Source organism: Barbatula barbatula (genome assembly GCF_947034865.1).
Source record: "Barbatula barbatula genome assembly, chromosome: 12".
NCBI classification, from domain to species: Eukaryota; Metazoa; Chordata; class Actinopteri; order Cypriniformes; family Nemacheilidae; genus Barbatula; species Barbatula barbatula.
In genome coordinates this window covers 10,879,779-10,898,958 of record NC_136775.1, presented here as the reverse complement: position 1 = coordinate 10,898,958, position 19,180 = coordinate 10,879,779, and the positions used below count along the sequence as shown (strand labels likewise).

Here is a 19,180-nt window from a genome sequence, read left to right as displayed (position 1 = left end):
TTTCAATACAATAAAAACAAATAATGTTCATGAAATACACAAAGGTTTATACAAATATGTATTTAAGTAAATGAGGCTATTATACACCATTGCAGTTATATTCACACATTTGTATTGAAACCAAATTTCATATATTCACAGAAACGTCACCATAAAGTACAAATTTCATATTAAGGGGCCTGTTGGTGTAATTTGATCAGAATGCTTAAATTACCACAGGAGTTTGAGAAATATTTTAATGATTTCAGTGTTTAATTTTGTTTCTGTGTGTACTGTAATAAGGACATCGCCATGAAATGCAGTGTGCTTGTCAAAGTCCAATTAAATCAACAAAATCAAGAATTAACAAATGATATTTAAACAACATAAAAATCCAACCTTAATGATTTAAAAAAACAGACTATCTGCATTATAAAAAGTCTTATGGAGAAACACTTCTCTTCTTCTCTGTACAGATAGGAAACTGAATGCTGTCAATAAACGTACGGACAAAACATAATTTCCCATTATGTTGTGAGGTGGTGAATCTCAGATAAAAAAGAATAAAAAACGTTCTTCTGCCTTCCTATATAAGTTAAGTATTATAACCTTTGCAAAACACATAACAATGATAAAAAACATAATCATTAATTATATGCCAGATTTACATGCAATTACATGATTTGACCAAACTTCAAACATCAAAATTTACACAGAACTGACAAAAGGTCAAATACACACAATATAATTCAGTCACTGTTTTAAACATAAAAAGTCAAACAAAAAGATTCAGCCACTATCAACTTACACCTCTTTCTTCACTGTTTATGCTCATAGTTGACATGTCTGATTGGTCACTGCTGGAACTGGATGGTCGTGATTGGTTAACAGTACCCTGTGATGGAGAGACAGGGACAGGGATACCGATGATGTGGGCATTGGTATAATATGGTGGATTGTGAATATCATAGTAGGGCCCTGTGATTAACGTCCTTCTATGGATGTGCGAAACAGACGGTGAAAACCACAGTAAAGGATGAAGTGACATTCCATACGTTGCTTCATTGTCTGCTGATATATTATGAAGCGATCTTGGCAACATGGGCATACGTGTGTTTTCATTGCCATTGACAGGCGATTGACGTCCTGAAATGCTCTCGACTGACTGACTTCTTGGCGAGTGTGAAACTGAAGCCACAGGGGAAAGTGAGGTGCTGCTCTGATGAGTGGGAGTTAACCGTGGAGAATGATTTGAGCTGCCTGGGGACAGAGAGCCTGCAAGAAAAAAAATTGAATGTACTTAATGAGCTTAAAAATAACAATACTTTTAGTGAAAAATAAGTCATGTGTGTTTGGCTCCTACCGTTATTGCTCGATAGTGCTTTCACAGTGTAGCTACGAGTGCCTTTCCCTCGCAACACGTCAGACACCTTTAAGATATAATCACATAATCACTGGAGTTATACAAGTTCAGTCATCTGACTAAGATGCAAATTAGGATGCATGTAAATTCTGCAAGAAACCATGTTTTGGGAACTTCCACTTGTTGGCAGTGTTTGAATTCTTCTACTGTCTATTGACTGTTTTAATGAAAATAATATGACTGTTTTATCCCTGTATTTTTACAACAAATAAATGAATAAAAAATACATTTGATAAATGTAAAATTGTAATAAAACTATGATAAAACTAAAACTGAACAATAATAACTCAGGAATAAACACATAATCAAACTAGTAAATATCTTTTGTAAACATGTTTCCATCATGACTCTAAACGAATCCTCCCTACAAACATCAATTTCTCACCTTTTTGTTTTTTGCTACCATGATGGCGGTGTCATTATGGTTGTTTTTTAAACTACTGTCAGCTCCATTCTTCAGCAATAGCCTGACAATCTCTATTCGACCTCTGCCACAGGCGCTGTGTAAAGCTGTGTTCCCACTGTAAGACTGTGCATTCACATCACAACCACTCTGAAAGACAACACAGAGAAAGACTGTAAACATTACGAGTAAAAAAACTTGAAACTGGATATAAATTTTGTAGGTTAACTACTTTAATTGTCATCCAAAAATAAAAAATCTGTCATAATTTACTCACTCTCAGGTTGTTTCAAACCTGTATAAATGTCTTTGCTCCAAGGAACTCAGAGAAATATATCTAGAAGAATCATAGCAAATTTCAGTTCTGGGACATCATCCACTACCATTTTTTTATTGTTCTGTTGAACACATAATGAGATATTTTGAAGAATTAATGAAAACAAAGATCACCTTTGACTACCATTTAATTCTTCCTACTATGGTAGTAAATTATGTCCTGGAACTGAAAATTACTAACATTCTTCCAAACATCTTTCTCTCTATTTATGCAGGTATGAAATTGCATAAGGGTGAGTAATTGATGACTGAATTTTCATTTTTGGGTGAACTATCCCTTTAAGAGGCAACAAAAGTTAAGCCTATCTGTTGCCTCATGTGCCTCTATCAGAGAAGTACAGAAGAATAATGAAAGGAACAGACTGTGACAAATGTGTTGGACAATGGTGACTTCCATCGAACTTGCTTTGCCCAAGAGCTGACTCATAGCCTTTGAAATATGGGGGATGTATGCAACAAAAAATATATGCTGACGCACATACCTCGATCAGTAATGTGACCATGTCAATACAGTCATTTTCTACAGCATGCATCAGTGGACTGCGGCCACTTTTGTTATCCTGTGGTTTAAGAGGAAACACAACAATAAATACCTCTTTAATAAACCCCTGAGATCACTTTATAGGGAAAGTGAAAAGGGAGGAGAACATACATGGGAAGGGGAAACATGAAATCACATTTGACAACAGATAAGGAAGTAAGGTGCTTAAGAGTTAATGACAAATTTACTAACCCCTGAATTGATCTCAGCTCCTCTGTCCAATAAGATTCTTGCCAATGTTTTATCTCTGTTCTGCACGGCAAGGTGAAGGGGAGTCAGACCTGTTATTAGAAAAAAAAAACATTACGCACTGAAGCAAGCATGACGTTTAATTGACCAGCACATTTATAAACAATACCCCTCTCCTATGGTTCTGGGGGCTTTTTTAATGGTGACGTAAAAAGGATGTTTTTCCTCATCTTGCATTTCACACCCATGAACAAAACTAATACCAACTTCACTGCAAAGACTGTTAAGTTATACTGACTGATAAATAATACTATATATAAAACAAATTAAATACTGTAATAAAGCCTCTTCATGACAATCTCTGCTATGTCCTGAATCCACACATAAATATATAGCATATACAGAAATACTTAACTTTCCTCTATTCTGATAAGCGAAATCATTTCTAAACATAAGAGTTTAAAGTTGTGTTACATTGTTGTGTGCTCACATACTACAAACTTTCATACTAAAGTACTATGCACAGCGTACATACTACATACTGCAGGCATTGTAAAACAAAAGTATGATGGTGCGACTGTGAACATAGACACACATACATGAATGCATTCAAGAATCGACCATTAAGCCTTGTTTTCTTTACTGCCCCCTAGTGAAACAGTACATAGCAGCAGCCCTCTCTGTCTGACATGCAAAATCAAATATGGTAAATTCACTCATTTCAATGTGCACTTACAAAAATACTTGAATTTATCAGGTCCTTATACCCGATGGGCCCCAGCACTCACCTTCATAGTTCCTGATCTCCAAGTGGGGTGAGGGATTGTGCGAGTAGTGTCTGATAATGACATCGAGGCAGTGGGCCTCTCCATGCTCACAACACAGATGCAGCGCTGTCTGCCCATGACGGTCCAGAGCTCCAGGATCAGCACCTGCCTCCAGCAGAGCTTTCACCAAACTGGGTTGATGGGTAATGACAGCCAAGTGCAACGGTGTCTGTGAGAGTATGAGAGAGGGAGGGAGGGAAAGGGATTTCTGATTTAGTCAATAATGAATATACAAAAGAGAACTACATTCAGAACACATGATCAAAATTCCACCTTCTATTTCATATGGACATGTATATATGAAGAGTTTGGTTCCAAAATGAGATAACTCAGTTTTTAAAAATGTAAAAAAATCATGTTTTTACTGTGTTTATTGTGTGAGTTAGCTGTATTTTTTTAGTTATTGTGCCTCAAATAAAAAAACAAAAACTGCAGTTTGAATGATATTAATTGGACTGCACAATGAAAAACATGATTTTGTTTAGACTGAGTTATCTATATTTAATATTGTATTTATCTATAAGTAAATGATGTATATAGTTATACATATAAATATTTATTCAGTGCATCAGGGAAATCTATCACTCCAATGTCTGATAAGCTGTACAGGTTTATTTGCTCTGATAGGTTGAGTCATATCCTGGTCTGGATTCCTGTAACTGCATCTGCTAACCTGGAACTTGTCTAGCAGGTTAAAGGTCAGTTTTGCAGATCTAATGATAATCAGGTAAACAGCCCTTTTAAAACATCCCAGGGGCCACTTATACATTGTGCGAAAACAAACATGGTCTAAACTAACAAATAAACTAAAAAAAAACCTTTACAGGCACATTTAGCAATTACCGCATGTTAAACCCAAACAATCAGTATCTGCTTCAACAAACTGTGCATGCAAGAGTGAATTTTTGGAAATTTTCTAATATTTGACAGATGTATATTGAAGCATGTAACACTTTATTTTGCTTCCTTTACCGAAGACATTCAAAGAGTGAAAGTATTGCATGTTGACAGAAACACAATAAAACCAAAATAAAACAAACAACAGAATGTAAAATTGAATTAGTCAAAACAATACTGAAACAGAAAACGGCAAACCGTTAAATTGTTACAAGGTTAATTACTTTGACATATTTCAAAGACACTGTTGCATTTACACACTGCAGTAAAGCACATTAAAGCGATTGTTCACCCAAAAAAAATATTTTCTCTCATTATTTCAAACGTTGGTGAATGGCCCACATTGACTCCCAATGTATGGACACAAAACCATTAAGAAATTTCTCATAGTATCTTCTTTTGGGTGAAGGGTCATATACAGATTTTGACATGAGGGTGAATAAATGACGATTTCTATTTTTAGGTGAACTTTCCCTTTATCTCTGAAAAAATACATTTTTATATAGAACCTAAATACTCCACATTTAACAAGTATAACTTAAGGCAACAAGTTTGGTATAGTGTTTGTTGACATTAAAATACAGAAAGAGAAGGAGGTTTGTGGTTTATAATAATATCTACTAAAGATTAGCATCAGTTGGTGGCAGGTAGAGTCAGGTCTAGATTGGGATGAGGGGTAAGGGGTGTGATTTGGCAAAGGAAAGATGATGTTCCAGTAAGGCACAGTTGAAAAAAGTACACAGAGACAGAATACAGAAATTCCTCTGGTGTCACAATGCCTATGGCCCTCCCTTGCTAAAAAAACAATGCTCCTATTTCCCTGAATCCTGTCTGACTCACCCAACATCACACACTGGCTGATGTGTGCAGGGTAGACGACATGTTACCACAAACGTGAAATTTTATGGATTTTCCTTAAGAGCAGATCCTTTTAATATAAATCTAAACCATGAGGCATCAGGAACCATGATGGATCATTCCTATGCAAAACTTGAAAAACTGCATTACAGAGGATGTTACTGTGTTATTGTAATAGGCGTTTGTCATTTTATTTCAACCTGAAAAACTGTCCAACAAACAATCATAACAGTTTCAAATGAAACTGTAAGTGCTTTGAAAGAAGGGGGAGAAATAGTGAAGGGGATAGAAAAAGGGACAGGAGGAGTCGGAAATGTGCCGAGGGAGAGAGAGGACTGATGAGGAAGGGAAGAGATGGATCAGAAAGGGAAAATCCCTTTCCTCTCCCTTGCAGCGTGTCCTCAGATTCACATTCCAGAGTGTAAACACAGAAAAAAAGAATAAAATAGAGGGCAATGTTGGCTGAATAAGGGGAAGACTCATTACGCAGAGGTGTGAGCCAAGAACACATTCTAGTGAACTGAAACTAAATCCAGCATGATTTAGCATTGATGACTGGGCTGGAGCATACGTTATAGAAAAGTAAAGACATGAAAAACAAACAGTGCACAAAAAGATGTGCAAATAAACATATATGGTACTTTTTTATAACCAGCATTTAAATGAATGTAATTGGTATTGTTACGAAAACTACACAAAAAAATATCTGTAAACGTTTCCATTGGTCAATGTGTGCTGAAGACATTTCTTATTCAGAATTAAAGAGATGAATAGGTTACGACAGAGAGGGAGCGCGAGATAGAGAGAGAAAGGGAAAGTCCCTTTTTAATACCCTGTAAACCTCAACACAAGGTATGTTGAGAAACAACCCAGAGTGCGAGTCTGTCATGTGACTTCTCGGAACGAGGATAAATAATTTCATACACATACAACAGCCGCTTTAATTGTGTTTGCACACAAACTAATACAAATATAACTTATACAGATCATGCAAACTTACTTGTGGTTTTGCTTGACTGAACCTATCGTATCATATGAATCTATGAATCTGATTTGCATACACACGCTCACTCACTCACACGTCGTTTCATTGGACCTACATTTCAAATGTCAATGTCATTGTTGGTTGTAATAGTCAAGTGGGAGGCAAGATGTGGAGGGCAGAAAGAAGCAGACTCTGATAGTCTTTCTTGCAAGTCAGTTCTAGTGATACAGACAGTGATGTAGTAATTATAAAAACTGTAGTAACACTTCTACAGGTCTGTATCACTTAGATGCCTTTAAAATATTTAATATTAAGCATCATTATTAAAATTCCTCCAAACAGAAAGCAAATGCAGAACGCTGCAGACCGAATGTCAAACTCAAAGCTCAATCCAAGCTTCAAAGACATGCTAATGTGTACTTCACGATTCTGGGGAAATAACAATTGAAGACAGGATATAACACAAAACTTAACCTCAGCAATCTGACAGTAAAACAGTTTCAGGCCGCAGCTGAAAGACACATGCGCAGCTTCTGGTAACTGCCTGGTGCGTGTGCATACAAGTGTGTGATAAAACTGCCTGTAAGCCAAATGAAACCTAAACACGAATTTGAGGTGATTTTTGAGGTCGAGCTAGACATGCATTGGCGGTAATTGATAATGCAGATGGGTGAGAATGGTGGAAGTGTGTGTTAATGCAAACAAAAATAAAGAACAGGACATGAAAGCATGGGAACAGTTTGGTGGGGCTGTGCAGTCATAATAGCTCTGACACATGAGAACAGGCCAAGCAGATGAAGGAGGCTGCGTGTGTTGTGGTGGCCAGCGAACGCTAGGACCTGTGCTAGGATTGCATCTTCTGCTCAAGACCTGAGCATTATGCTGGGAAAAAGCAGCTTGAGCCAGTATAAAAAAAGAGGCCTGGGGGACTTGACTGGGGGGGCAATAATTTTCGTTGGGCAACAATATATAATCATAGTTTATTGAATGAATAATAGACAGATCATTATTTAATAGCTAATACAAATAATAAGAGTTTTTTTTATTGTCAGTCAGCTGGAGATTTTGGGAGGGCCCAGGAAAATCTGAGGAGCAATTCTCTCTCTAGCCCGACCCTGATATAAAACTGGACATCAGCTGGCCTTTTAATCTATCTGAAATGAGTTAGGTGATCGCCAGTCTGGACAGCAGAAGAGCTGATGCCTAAAACTCTTTCAGACCAGGTGGGGAAACCAGATAAAACCATCAAGCAATATTAAAGTAATAGATCAACCGAAAATTCTGTATTTACCCACCCTCTTGTCATTTCAAACCTTTATGACTTTCTTTCTTCGGCAGATCACAAAAGAAGATATTTTGAAGTTGGTAACTGAACAACGCTGTTCACAAAAATAATTTAAGTGAATGGGGGCCAGTTTACAACATTCTACAAAATATATTATTTTGTGTTCTGTGGAAGAAAGTCATACAGGTTTTTAATGAAAAGAGGGTGAGTAAATGATGACTTTAAGCTGGTTTAAGTTATAAGTTTTATATTATTCTGTGCATTACATCTTCCAAATGTACCTGTTTCTTTCAACAACAGCAATTACATTTAGTCTATTATACAAAGTTTACTTGCTTGTTTATATGTGTGTTTGTGTGTTTTTATAGACTCACCTGTCGTAGGTTATTGAAAACGTCTAGGTCTCTGTGGGCCCATCGAAATATTTCACTAAGCCACCTGACCAGTTCACCGTTCTCCTTAACCACAGCAATGTGAAGAGGCCTATAAACGCATTCACAAAGACAAAGAAACATAAACTCGTGCAAGAGATGGCCCAGAATGATCATCCCCTGCATGATATTTTTCCATCAACCAGGGGTGAAAAAACTGGTCTGCATCTTAGAAAGCAGAGCAATTTGACATTACCCCAAGTAAGTAAAGAATATAATGCAAGTTCTACAATTCTTTTAGGTATAAGACTGTTCAATTAATGTAATGTGGATGCTAAGGGTCCCCATCGGCAGTTGTACTTGACTGTTTTTTACATGTTATGCACTATGTGTGTGAGTGAATGGATGCATATTTCATATCTCTATTATTGTTTTATTTTATTTTATATATTATATTTGTATAATTGTCAATGTACTTTCTGCAATAATTCAATCTTAGTATTGTTGAGCAGAAAAACTAAATAAACTTCAAATACATAATCCTATAAACTCACCAACAATAACAAAAGATTCAAAATGAAGAGTTTGGTTCCAAACTTAGATAACTAAAAATTTTCAACCAAAAAAATGTATGTTGTCATGTTTTTGTAGTGTTTATTGTGTTAGTTAGCTGTTGAGTTATTATGGCTTAAATCAAAACAAACCAACTACAGTTTGATTGATAGTTATCTCATTTTGGAACCAAACTCTTCATATATTCATCCTTCCATAATAGACACTATAAAGAATGCTTTTCAGTTTTTTTATCCAACAAAGGTGTTGCTCTTCTTTGAATGACCAGTAAAGGTCTTATCAGTTCACTGGTTGACCCATTACCTGATTGAGTGACTAAAGGTTTGCAAAACAACTACGTGTATGACTCATCTTGTGCACGGTGGCTTTAAATGCAACCTCTGAACAAATATCTGTGAGTACAGGGAAATGCTTATCTCCCTATCATTTCACAGAACACCTTAGTCTACGTGAGGTGAAAGCATTGAGGCTAAAGTTTGGGAACAGGAAGAAAACCGCACGAGAGAGAGGAACTCGGCATGACATTTTTATGTGATGTTTTTTTCTAAATCTACTTCCAGTAACAGCTACTTTGGTTTGAAGTCACTTCCTGCCCTCAGGGACAATGGCATCGTTCTTTCTGTTTTGAATACTAATTATTATATTATTTACTGTTGCGTTAGGGGCTTTCTGTGCTTTTCAGACTCCTCTACCAAAACTTCCCATGAAACCCTGAGAAACTTCTACGAAGAAAAAAAACATGTAGACTCGAAGCATGTTTAGTTATTTACACTATTTTGACAAACAAGAGGGCCCATTGCCTTACAAGACCTATCTGAATTGCCCATCACGGTACATTTTCTTACATAACACAACAATACTGAGGAATTTAAAAGTTGATGAGCATGCAGACTTGCAGAAGATTTTCATCTGGTAGACATCCGTGTTAAATGTCTTTGTTTTGCCTCAGGAACTATCACAATTCTAGGGAATGTCGTAAAGAATGTAAATACACTCTGATGCAAAGTAAAAAGGCAAATGTTTGGTAAAGAAAAACAGGGACGGTCATTGTTTATTTTGTAATCAAACAGTAAAGGTTTTCCTATTCTGCACTGTTGTCTAATGTAGGTTATTCAATTCAATATTTTCGGATGACAACAATGATGATGGCCTTAAATTAACAGCCACATATAATAACGACTTTTTATTTCAATAAATGAAAATGACCAAATAGCCATTATTCTGTTTGTCCTGCTTATAGGTGGTTTCCAAAACACTGAAAACAAGCCTTTGACAAAGCATCTGAGAAATGATGTTGAAATGACATTGGGGAAAATGTCGGTTTTCATTAAAGACCTCTTTTTAGAATACAATACAAGATTTCCTCTGTATGTCAATTGATTCAGACGTCCCCGCATGTTAGCCGCACTAACTACCCTCCTGAAATATGACTTTGACAGTCCCCATTAAAACAAAATGAGGAAGAGAAGACCAATTGAGTCAAATCGAATACAAGCTGCCCTGACTCATGCCTTGACCCGCAAGAACAAAACAATCTGCCAAGTCACAGCTTCTCTGTTCCTTGCTCTTGAGTCTGAAAAGCAGAAGAGATTATTAGTAACTTAATTCAGTATCTATTCTCCTCCTTTCCTGTAAATGAGCTCAATGCTCAGAGTACTCCAGGAAATCTTGTGCCTCTTCTGTACTGTTTGTATGATCGTGTGTCATTCCTGTTAGATAATTATGGAGTATTTATCAAATTTCAGGATTGTATATTTACACACAGTAGTGTGACCGGTCTGGGGCCTTGTGCAAACTCCATCCGTACGGACAAAGTGTACAGTCATTTGTTATTGTAGATGCTGATGGACACAGGGTTTCGACATCTGAACTTTAACATTTTGTGTCAGTAACACAAGAAATCTCCCACATCGAGTCTAAGCAAAAAAATCGTAAAATCTGTCGTCAACAATGATCAGGGTCTGCAACTTTGTGGCTGATAAATTAAGTCGACATTCCATATTTAGATAAGTTGAATAAACAGGCTGATGTTAAACACACAGGGCGATATTTTGCACATGTTTGAACAGATGCAATCAAATCAAGCTAAATCTTCGTTATCTATCATGATCATTGCCTTGGGTGTCAGTGTTCAGTTTAAAATACAGTTTCTCATTCACTCTCTCTTTCTTTTCTACAGATGAAACTTAGGGTTCCTGGAAGTGACAGAGAGTTAGTTAGACCGCAGCCCCAGATAAGGCTTGAGCTGAGACTGACGTAGGAACCTGCACATCTGAATAAGATGAAGGGCTCTTGGCAGGGCAGTGGCGCATGTGTGGCATCCTGTACAGCCCAGAAAAGCAAACCTCTAACATCCCCTCTAGCGCAGGCCTCTTGCCGCAGCAAACAAGACTGATGTATGACATAACAACCTGGGCAAAACACACTCTAAATACACACACAAACAAAAACTGTTACACTTACACCAGGGACCTTAAAATTCCCAAACAAGGTAAGAGTGAAGGTTACCTTGTGTCAGAGCACAAAGTGGCAATATATAAGTGCATACAGTCTGAGGGCTTAGAACAGCATTCACAATATGCATAAGGTGCATCTGCACCCAGTGATTTTACATTCTACTTCATTTTGTTTAGGTCTGTGATTTTAAGGTAGTAAGTAAGACTGTAGGTTAAAATATATAATAATGCATAACTCATAGATTATTCTTATAAAATAAAGGTTTAAAGTTTGACATGACACAGTTCTGCATTTTTGGTACTGTGTAGGGTTGCCACTTCATGTAAATTGTGTAACCAGTTGATAACCACTGTTTGTGCAACTTATGTGATTGCACAAAACATAACATACTTAAAGGGATAGTTCACTCAAAATGAAAGTTATGTCATCATTTACTAGCCCTCAAGTTTTTTCAAACCTGTATAAATGTTATTCTTATGCTAAATACAAAAAAATATATTTGTAAGCAGATTCAGGGTCACTGTCCAGTGGACTGTCCTCGTCAACAGTCATGAAGGTCTTTGAGAGACTTTTGCACTTCTATCCCTGATACGTTAGACCCTCTTCAGTTTGCCTGTCGTCCCAATAGATCTACTGAGGACGCCATCTCTCACGTCCTGCACTCTTCCCTCACGCACATTGACAGCAACAATGGGAACTATGTAAGTCTGCTATTCATTGACTACAGCTCAGCTTTCAATACTATAGTTCCCAGTAAGCTGGGAGCTTTCAAACTCCTGAATCTTGGTCTGAATCCTTCACTTTGCGATTGGATCGAAGATTTTCTCACTGACAGACCTCAGGGAGTGAAAGTAGGCCAGTTCACCTCCAACTCCATCACCCTCAGAGTAAGAGTGCTACAGGGCTGCGTCCTGAGTCCCCTACTCTACTCTCTCTATACACATGACTGCGTGTCTTCTCACAGCTCCACTACTATTGTCAAATTTGCTGATGATACAGTACTCCTCTTATGATCAGAGGGACCCCGTGGGGAGGGTGAGCAGCTACAAGTACATCGGTGTAAACATCTACGAGGACCTGACTTGGACTTCACACATTCAGACACAGGTGAATAAAGCCAGGCAAAGACTGTACCATCTGCAACAGCTGTGGAAATTCAGGGTTTCACCAACAATCCTGAAAACTTTCTATTCAGGGGCCATAGAAAGTGTTTTAACTCAGTGCAGTATGGGAACAGCTCCAGCCAAGACTGCAAAGCCCTGCAGAGAGTTGTGCGATAAACTGAACACATCTCATGGTGTGCTCTACCATTCCTGCAGGACATCTACCTCAAATGCTGCAAAAGCAGAGCTGAAAAAATCATTTAAGACTTCAACCACCCTGGTAACTGTCTTTTTACGCTGCTGCCATCTGGTAAGCGCTTCCATAGCCTGTTGGCCAAAATAGAGAGACTAGACAAGGAGAAGCCTTTTCCCCTAAACTCAGTCTCTTAACATAATGTGACCTCACTCATTGTACTCTTAAAAACATTCAACATCCAATTTAGTGACATTGTTACGTGCACACAGCACTGACTGCTTTATTCTTTGTTGCTGCTAAGTAACCACCTCGAGTTTGCACATTCTTTTGCACATTCCTTCTCATGTAAATATTTACAGTTTACCATAGACTATATATAAATTAAACTTTACATTATTTATATTTTCCTTTTGTGTTTTCAATTGCACTGTGAGACTTTGGAGCTGACCTACATTTCACTGCTGGTTGTATATTTTCTATATAACTGTGTATGTGACAAATAAAAAAAACTTGAATCTTGAACACAGGCCCTACCAAGGACCTGGGCGCAAAATGCTTTAGTGTGCACTTTATTTAATTAGCATTTTAAAAAGGGGTTGCCTATGTTTAATTCATCTTTAAACATGTGCCGACTTTACAGTACAAGAAAATTTAATAAAGTGGGCGTTAGGTATTGATAGTAATAAGTGAAGAAAGGCCACAGAAATATATACGCATTAAGAACAGAGCAATGGGGGAGAGAGAGACTGGTAAGCAAAAGAGAAAAAGCGGTAAAGGAGGAAGTGAGGAGCGGATGTTTGGGTTTTTGAGCCCATTCATTTTAAACACACAAAGCACTGAAAAAAAGATTAAAGAGAGAGAGAGAGAGCGAAAGACACCTGAGAAAACCGCAGTCACACAACAGGCTTGCGCTCATACCAGGCTTTCCCGAAAGTGAGGGTCTATGAAGCGCTAAGAAGAAAACAAGGTGAGAGCATGAGACGGTCATTGACGTAAGAGCCGGGGGGGGGGAAGTAGGGGTGTATGTGTGTGAGAGAGAGAGAGATAGACCAATAGAAAGGTGTGTGTGTGTTTTTATGTTGTGTTTGTCTGTGTGTTTATGTAAATGCTATTCTATTAAGTGTCATCGACAAGTACCTCAGGAAAACATGTGATTTAGAAATCTCAAGAAAAAAGCAAACTAAATAAAAATATTAATAAATCAAACATGAGATTGCATAGAATTTTTTAGAAGTGCAAAGTGAATTGCGTCAAATACAATATTGAAATTATAATGTCCCATTTTTTTTCGTAATTTGTCTCAACACAATCTTTCTCTTTTGCTTACTAAGCATTAAAGGCTAAAGCAATGTCCCCTGCTGACTACATACTGATATTAGTATTGCGTGACAACAGGTGTCATTTTTGGAGAAGTTTCGCTCACATGATAAGTGATATTTTTATACTAGGCAAAGGTTAAGATATTACAGTGTAAATGTAAATGTGCTAGTATTGTACCAAACTTGAAAGTGTTCATCTATAGCAAGCAAATAAAAACCCCATCCCAAAACACACATGATACAGTGAGAACAATTCTTTCTCATGTACTCTTACTCATACCCACAATTCCCTCAATTACGTTGACAGATAAAGCAGCAGAACGTGCTGAGTGTGTCCTTTCTTTACTTTTTTTCACTGAGTCTCAGTGATTATTTGTGTTGAAAAATCAAAGACAGTAGAACGCATTAGAACCCATTTCAATTTTGTTTGCACTAGATGCGGCTCAACAATCCCATTAGAACAAGCCATGTGTCGCGGCGCGTCTGGTGTAGTAGACACGTTGTAAGACTATATCAGCAAGCAATATCGTTGACGAAATAAAATGCTGCTAGAAAATAAAAACTTACCCCAAAACTCTTTTTAGTATTTGTCGAAAGAAATTAAGATAAATATTACAGATTGTTATGCGACCCTCTGCTGTACAAGAGGTAATGTTTGCAGTGGTCAGTTGACAGGAGTTCAGATCCCCAAACAGGGATGACAGTATACATTTTCTGACTGGTGGGTGACATCATTTGTGGAATCTGGCAACCATACTCAAATGCTCTCACTGTGGAAGCGATGTTGAGGATCTCAAGTCAATAAACAATTGTTAAGCGATGTTAAGTGTTCTCTCATGAGCTGCTCGAGCCGCATTGATCTCCACTACATTGTTTGTTTGCGATTGTGGTTGCTAAATAAAGACATCCCTCCTCGTGAATACCGCCAGTCCATTCGCGATTACGTTCAGGGGGTTCTCCTTCACATTCAGTCGAGTTGTTTCCGAGGAATTGTCAATATTTTGCGGGCATCAGAAAAACGTAAAGTTCATGTCATGAATTAAGAAATCTATTTTAACTTGAGCTTTTGTTATATAAGAGCTCATTATATTCAAACGAACATACTTTAAGTGTAAGAACTGAAGACCCCTTGCTTTGTTACTGAAATGAAACCACGCCTAGCGTATGCCGGGTCATGGAATGTACCTATCAATCATCGATAGGTTCAACACAGCCTCCACTGAACTATATCAGCGACTACTTCTTAAGCCACTGGTTCGCAAATTACTTAAACTATGCACACTGCACAGACTACAGCATTTGTGATGATTGACAAATTGGTAACCAGCGACATATTTTTGGGCTAAAGATTTGTTTTGTCAGTTTAAACTAAACCACCGTTATGTTGTGTTTATGCTCGGAAGGCTGCATCACACAGCGCTCTTTTGCAGTGTTGCCATATTCGTTATTAAAAAGCGGTTTTATGCTTTTTGTGTGGTCTTAGATACAAAGGGCATTGGCACTTAAAAGATCTGGCAACCCTGTCATCTTTAGCGAAGGGCTCTCAAGAGTAGCTAGCCCGTTTGTGCAAAAGTGAGGACTTCTTTCACTTTTTCATTTTATATCTCCTGATTTTGTGAAACCTACATGTCTAACAAGATAATAGAAGGCTCCAATCAAGCATGTAACGTTAGCTTGTCAAACAGACACACAGAAATGTACATCACAGGGCACACTGCTGTCTTTTGGAACTGTCTTCCAAGTCTTCAATGCAGCCCGCACATAAAAACCGAGCGTTTCATGAGCCGGCCTCAACACCGTAGAAAATAGCCTATAACTATTTGATTTGATGTTTTTGAATGTAAAAGCCACGTGAACGTCATAAGTAGATCTCAGACAGCATAAAATAATAAAAATGGCCAGTTCATGATACCTTTAAGGGAGAGGTTGGATGTGTATGAACTATGCACTTACAAACCCCTATGGAAATACTTCTTAGATGAAGCTAAATGAAATTGAATAAACTATGCACATATTTTAACCTTCTGTTTATTTGTGCTTTTTGGCAAAAAACTACATTTAATGAAAATATAAAAACACATTTCTCAAACGACAACAATCACTGTGATTTATAATATTTAGCAAAATAACTATTTTTATCACTTTAACCATTATACAGCATGACGAAAATGTGACTAAATTTGTATTGACTAAAACGAGACGAAAATACATAGTAATTTACTCGACTAAACTTCACTAAACAAAAACAGGACAAGGATGACTTAATAATATTTTTTTAAGTATGTTTGGACTAAAATAAAAAATAGCTGACCAAATTAACATTATCAAAATGGTATCTACGATAATCTGGATTTTCCAGAAGTAAATAAAAAAGTACATTGACACAGATTATGCCAAATACAAACATATAATTACTGTTGGTAATGAACTCAATTGCAATTTAACTGTAAATTCTTTGGAAATGACTATTTGTTTGAAAAAAATACTCTTCAAAGCGACTTGGATTCAATGTATTTATGTGTTTCCTGTTCACAGTGTAAGGTTCTGAAATGGATTTTAGACGTATAATAACATTTGGTCTGATCTCATGGGCATTGGTGCCCTTCTGAAACCACACATATTTCACCATAATCCATTCCTGAAATACAATTATGTTTGAAATGACTCAAAAATAGGCAAATGACTCACGTGTCACCGTCTTCATCTTGATGTGTTGCTGCAGAAATATCTGCAAATGGCCTATCTGAGCTCTCCAGCAGAGGAGGAGATGAAAGCGCGGGACCACTCATGTGTCGCTGAGGCCACTGGCTATATGGACAGCCTGAAAAGACTCCAGAGGAACACGAATATTAACAAAACCACAACAATCGCTGCAAAACTACAATAGCTATGAAATGGATTATACACAAAGCATTTAATGTGCCAAAAACAAGTAACAAAAGAAAGCGTTTATATATACAGTAATAACGGAATCATGATTCATTAACTTAGAAAGCATGACATACTTAAAGCAATAAAATAAGGCCTTCTTATAATCAGAATATGATTTAAAATTTCTTTACTATCCTTAAAGGGAAGGATCACTCAAAAATAAACTTCTGTCATGGTTTATTCATGGTTTGAATATCATTCGAAACCACCTGACTTTCTTTTGTGGAAGGCAAAGATTTTGGAAAAAATAATCTTAATGCTGTGTAGACTAGATGTTAACTGGCCAATGTTTTTAAATAACCGACATTCTTCAAAATATCTTACTTTTTGTTCCAATGAAGAGAGTAAGTCATACAGGTTTTGAACGGGATGAGGGTGAATAAATTATGAAATATTTTACTTTTTGTGGGTGAACTATCCCGTTAAAATATTACCCAAAAATGTAAGTTATTTCCTCACCCTTGAGTTTCAAACCTGTATACATTTCTTTATTCTGTTGAACACAAAATAAGACATTTTGAAGAATGTGGGAAACAAAACAGTTCTGGGCCACTATTGTCTACCACAGTAGGGTCTTTTTCTACTATGGTAGTCAATAGTGACCTACAACTGTTTCAAGCCCAAGTATCTTTCTCTGTGTTTAGCATAACAATAAAATGTATATTTTTTGTTGGAAACAACTTGAGGGTGAGTAAATTAAGACAAAATTGAAAATTTGGGGTGACTAACACTTTATTTAATGTTTTTATAGCCTAAATATATGCACATGATAATTACGTCATAAACGCTCATTTTATTACGAAAAGACAAATATAATGATTTGTGACGTGGCAGTTTTCAGCAGAATAATGGCGATTATGTTAACCCACTGACACGTTTAGTACGCTACAACCACATCCTGCTGATAAGCGAATTTCGCATTGACTGTGGTTCGCTTGCTCACTGGACTGACCATGACTGCGCAATCATACCGCACTTACGCGCGTGGACACAACTTAGAAAATGACAGGAGGCTTTTATGAATAGCACTAAACAAACCTATGTGGCTATTTTGAATAAATACATTCATCTAGGCTGTCAAACATTCCTTTAAACAATGCGAATGGTCATTAAAAGTAACTTACCATAAGCAGGGAAGGCTTGCACGAACCGGTAGTTCCTTTCATGATCATTCACTGTCTTCTTTGCATCCCGGTCTGAATGACTCTGGTTGCTATGCGCTTTTGGACCCTGGCTGCATTTAAGTTTGTTTTGCGGTTCACTCTCACTGGAGAGGTCAACAGGAAAAGGACGTTTCCTGATCGGAAGTTTGGAAAACGAGGAATCTGCCGGTTTTCCTGCAGTGTCCGTCGGATTGTCACAATTCATCTGAGGTGTGATCGATCTGGTTTGTCCCGTGACTTTCGCGTCGTCTGATGGAGACGTCGAAGAAGAACCATTAAAAGTGTCCCGTGGATGAATTGCTTGTCCATTGATGCACTTGTGCGCCGATTCCACCTGTTTTTCTGTTCTATGTCTGGTCTGATTGTGGTCGTCCGTCGATCGTTGACTGCAGCTTTCACGCTCTCTTGTTTTGTTGGTCAGGTCCAGCGGTGCCGATGGCACAGTGTGATTACTGCCGCTCATGGTCATTGCTATATAAGTCCTTTTGTAGATCAATCCTTATGTCAACATTTTGTCAATCTGACACATTTCAAAACGCTTTTTAGTTCCTAAAATCACCCTTAGATTGCCTTTATGAATAACAATACTTACATATGTTTCGGATGTTTAAGCTATGTGGAACACCTTATAGTAGCCTAATAGTAATCGACTGATATTAAAAAGTTTAATGCTGAAAACAATCTTTTAAATTATAAAACGCAGAATCAATTTCATTCAATTTAATTATAATAATGATGCGAAATTTTAGGGAAGGCTATGTCAAAATGCCAATAAGGCGTAATGTTGTCTTGAATACGGGACTGCGCTGCTCTCTCCACGACCCGATTCAATCTGAAGTACTTTTACATAGTCTCTATCTCTCAGTGAAATTAGGAAGTAGCGTAATAGATGGGGTTTCCCCGTTCAACTAACTCGAAAGCCTGTCAGCTACCACCCATTTGCGAAACGTTGTTGACGGCATTGGTGAGGGTTAATTCAGAGAAACTTTGCTTTAGGTGCGACTAGTTTTTTGCCACTTTAAATAGTATTTATTTCTGCAGAGTAATGGTTTCGCTTTAGATCGGCATAGAAGGTGTGCGGTTTTGATTCGTTTGTTCGATGGTTGGTTTCGTGTGTCATGTCTGGTCACTGAACGCATTTGACAGTCTTTTCTTTTCATCGCTCAATGCGAATTTCTCATTCGGCGACGTGAACGATAACTTGTTGAATAACAGGTGTGCAGTTTTGCTTTCCTTTGAGCAGTTGGGCCTGCTCCTTTTTACCTCACGGTGCCTGTTAGGAAACCGGTTGGATCTCCGCTGGGGATCTCCCTCGGTTGTTGTCGGGAAACCTGCCAGGTTCAA

General features: G+C 37.5%; 1 protein-coding gene across 2 annotated transcripts; it reads right to left on the bottom strand.

Annotated features, from left to right (window-relative positions):
- Positions 1–28: 28 nt before the first annotated feature.
- bcl3 (BCL3 transcription coactivator) lies at positions 29–18,689 on the bottom strand. Of its 2 annotated transcripts, none has more exons than XM_079468800.1 (9): positions 17,798–18,689; positions 16,431–16,572; positions 8,098–8,206; positions 3,660–3,867; positions 2,875–2,963; positions 2,624–2,701; positions 1,788–1,955; positions 1,343–1,409; positions 29–1,254 (listed from the first exon to the last, which is right to left on the bottom strand). In XM_079468800.1, the coding sequence occupies exons 1-9, from the start codon at positions 18,303–18,305 to the stop codon at positions 779–781; spliced, it is 1,845 nt and encodes a 614-aa protein (XP_079324926.1). In that variant the 5' UTR covers positions 18,306–18,689; the 3' UTR covers positions 29–778. The 2 variants fall into 2 exon arrangements, with proteins under 2 accessions (XP_079324926.1, XP_079324927.1); XM_079468801.1 differs by having other exon boundaries at positions 16,431–16,563; positions 17,798–18,670.
- Positions 18,690–19,180: the final 491 nt, after the last annotated feature.

Excerpts from the sequence above, each read along its gene's own strand:
- bcl3 (XM_079468800.1), bottom strand. The coding sequence starts at position 18,305 with ATGACCATGAGCGGCAGTAATCACACTGTGCCATCGGCACCGCTGGAC. Across the intron at positions 3,868-8,097 it reads TTTTCAATAACCTACGACAG|ACACCGTTGCACTTGGCTGT; the intron begins GTGAGTCTATAA and ends ATACTCTCACAG. Across the intron at positions 2,702-2,874 it reads GAGCTGAGATCAATTCAGGG|GATAACAAAAGTGGCCGCAG; the intron begins GTTAGTAAATTT and ends CTTAAACCACAG.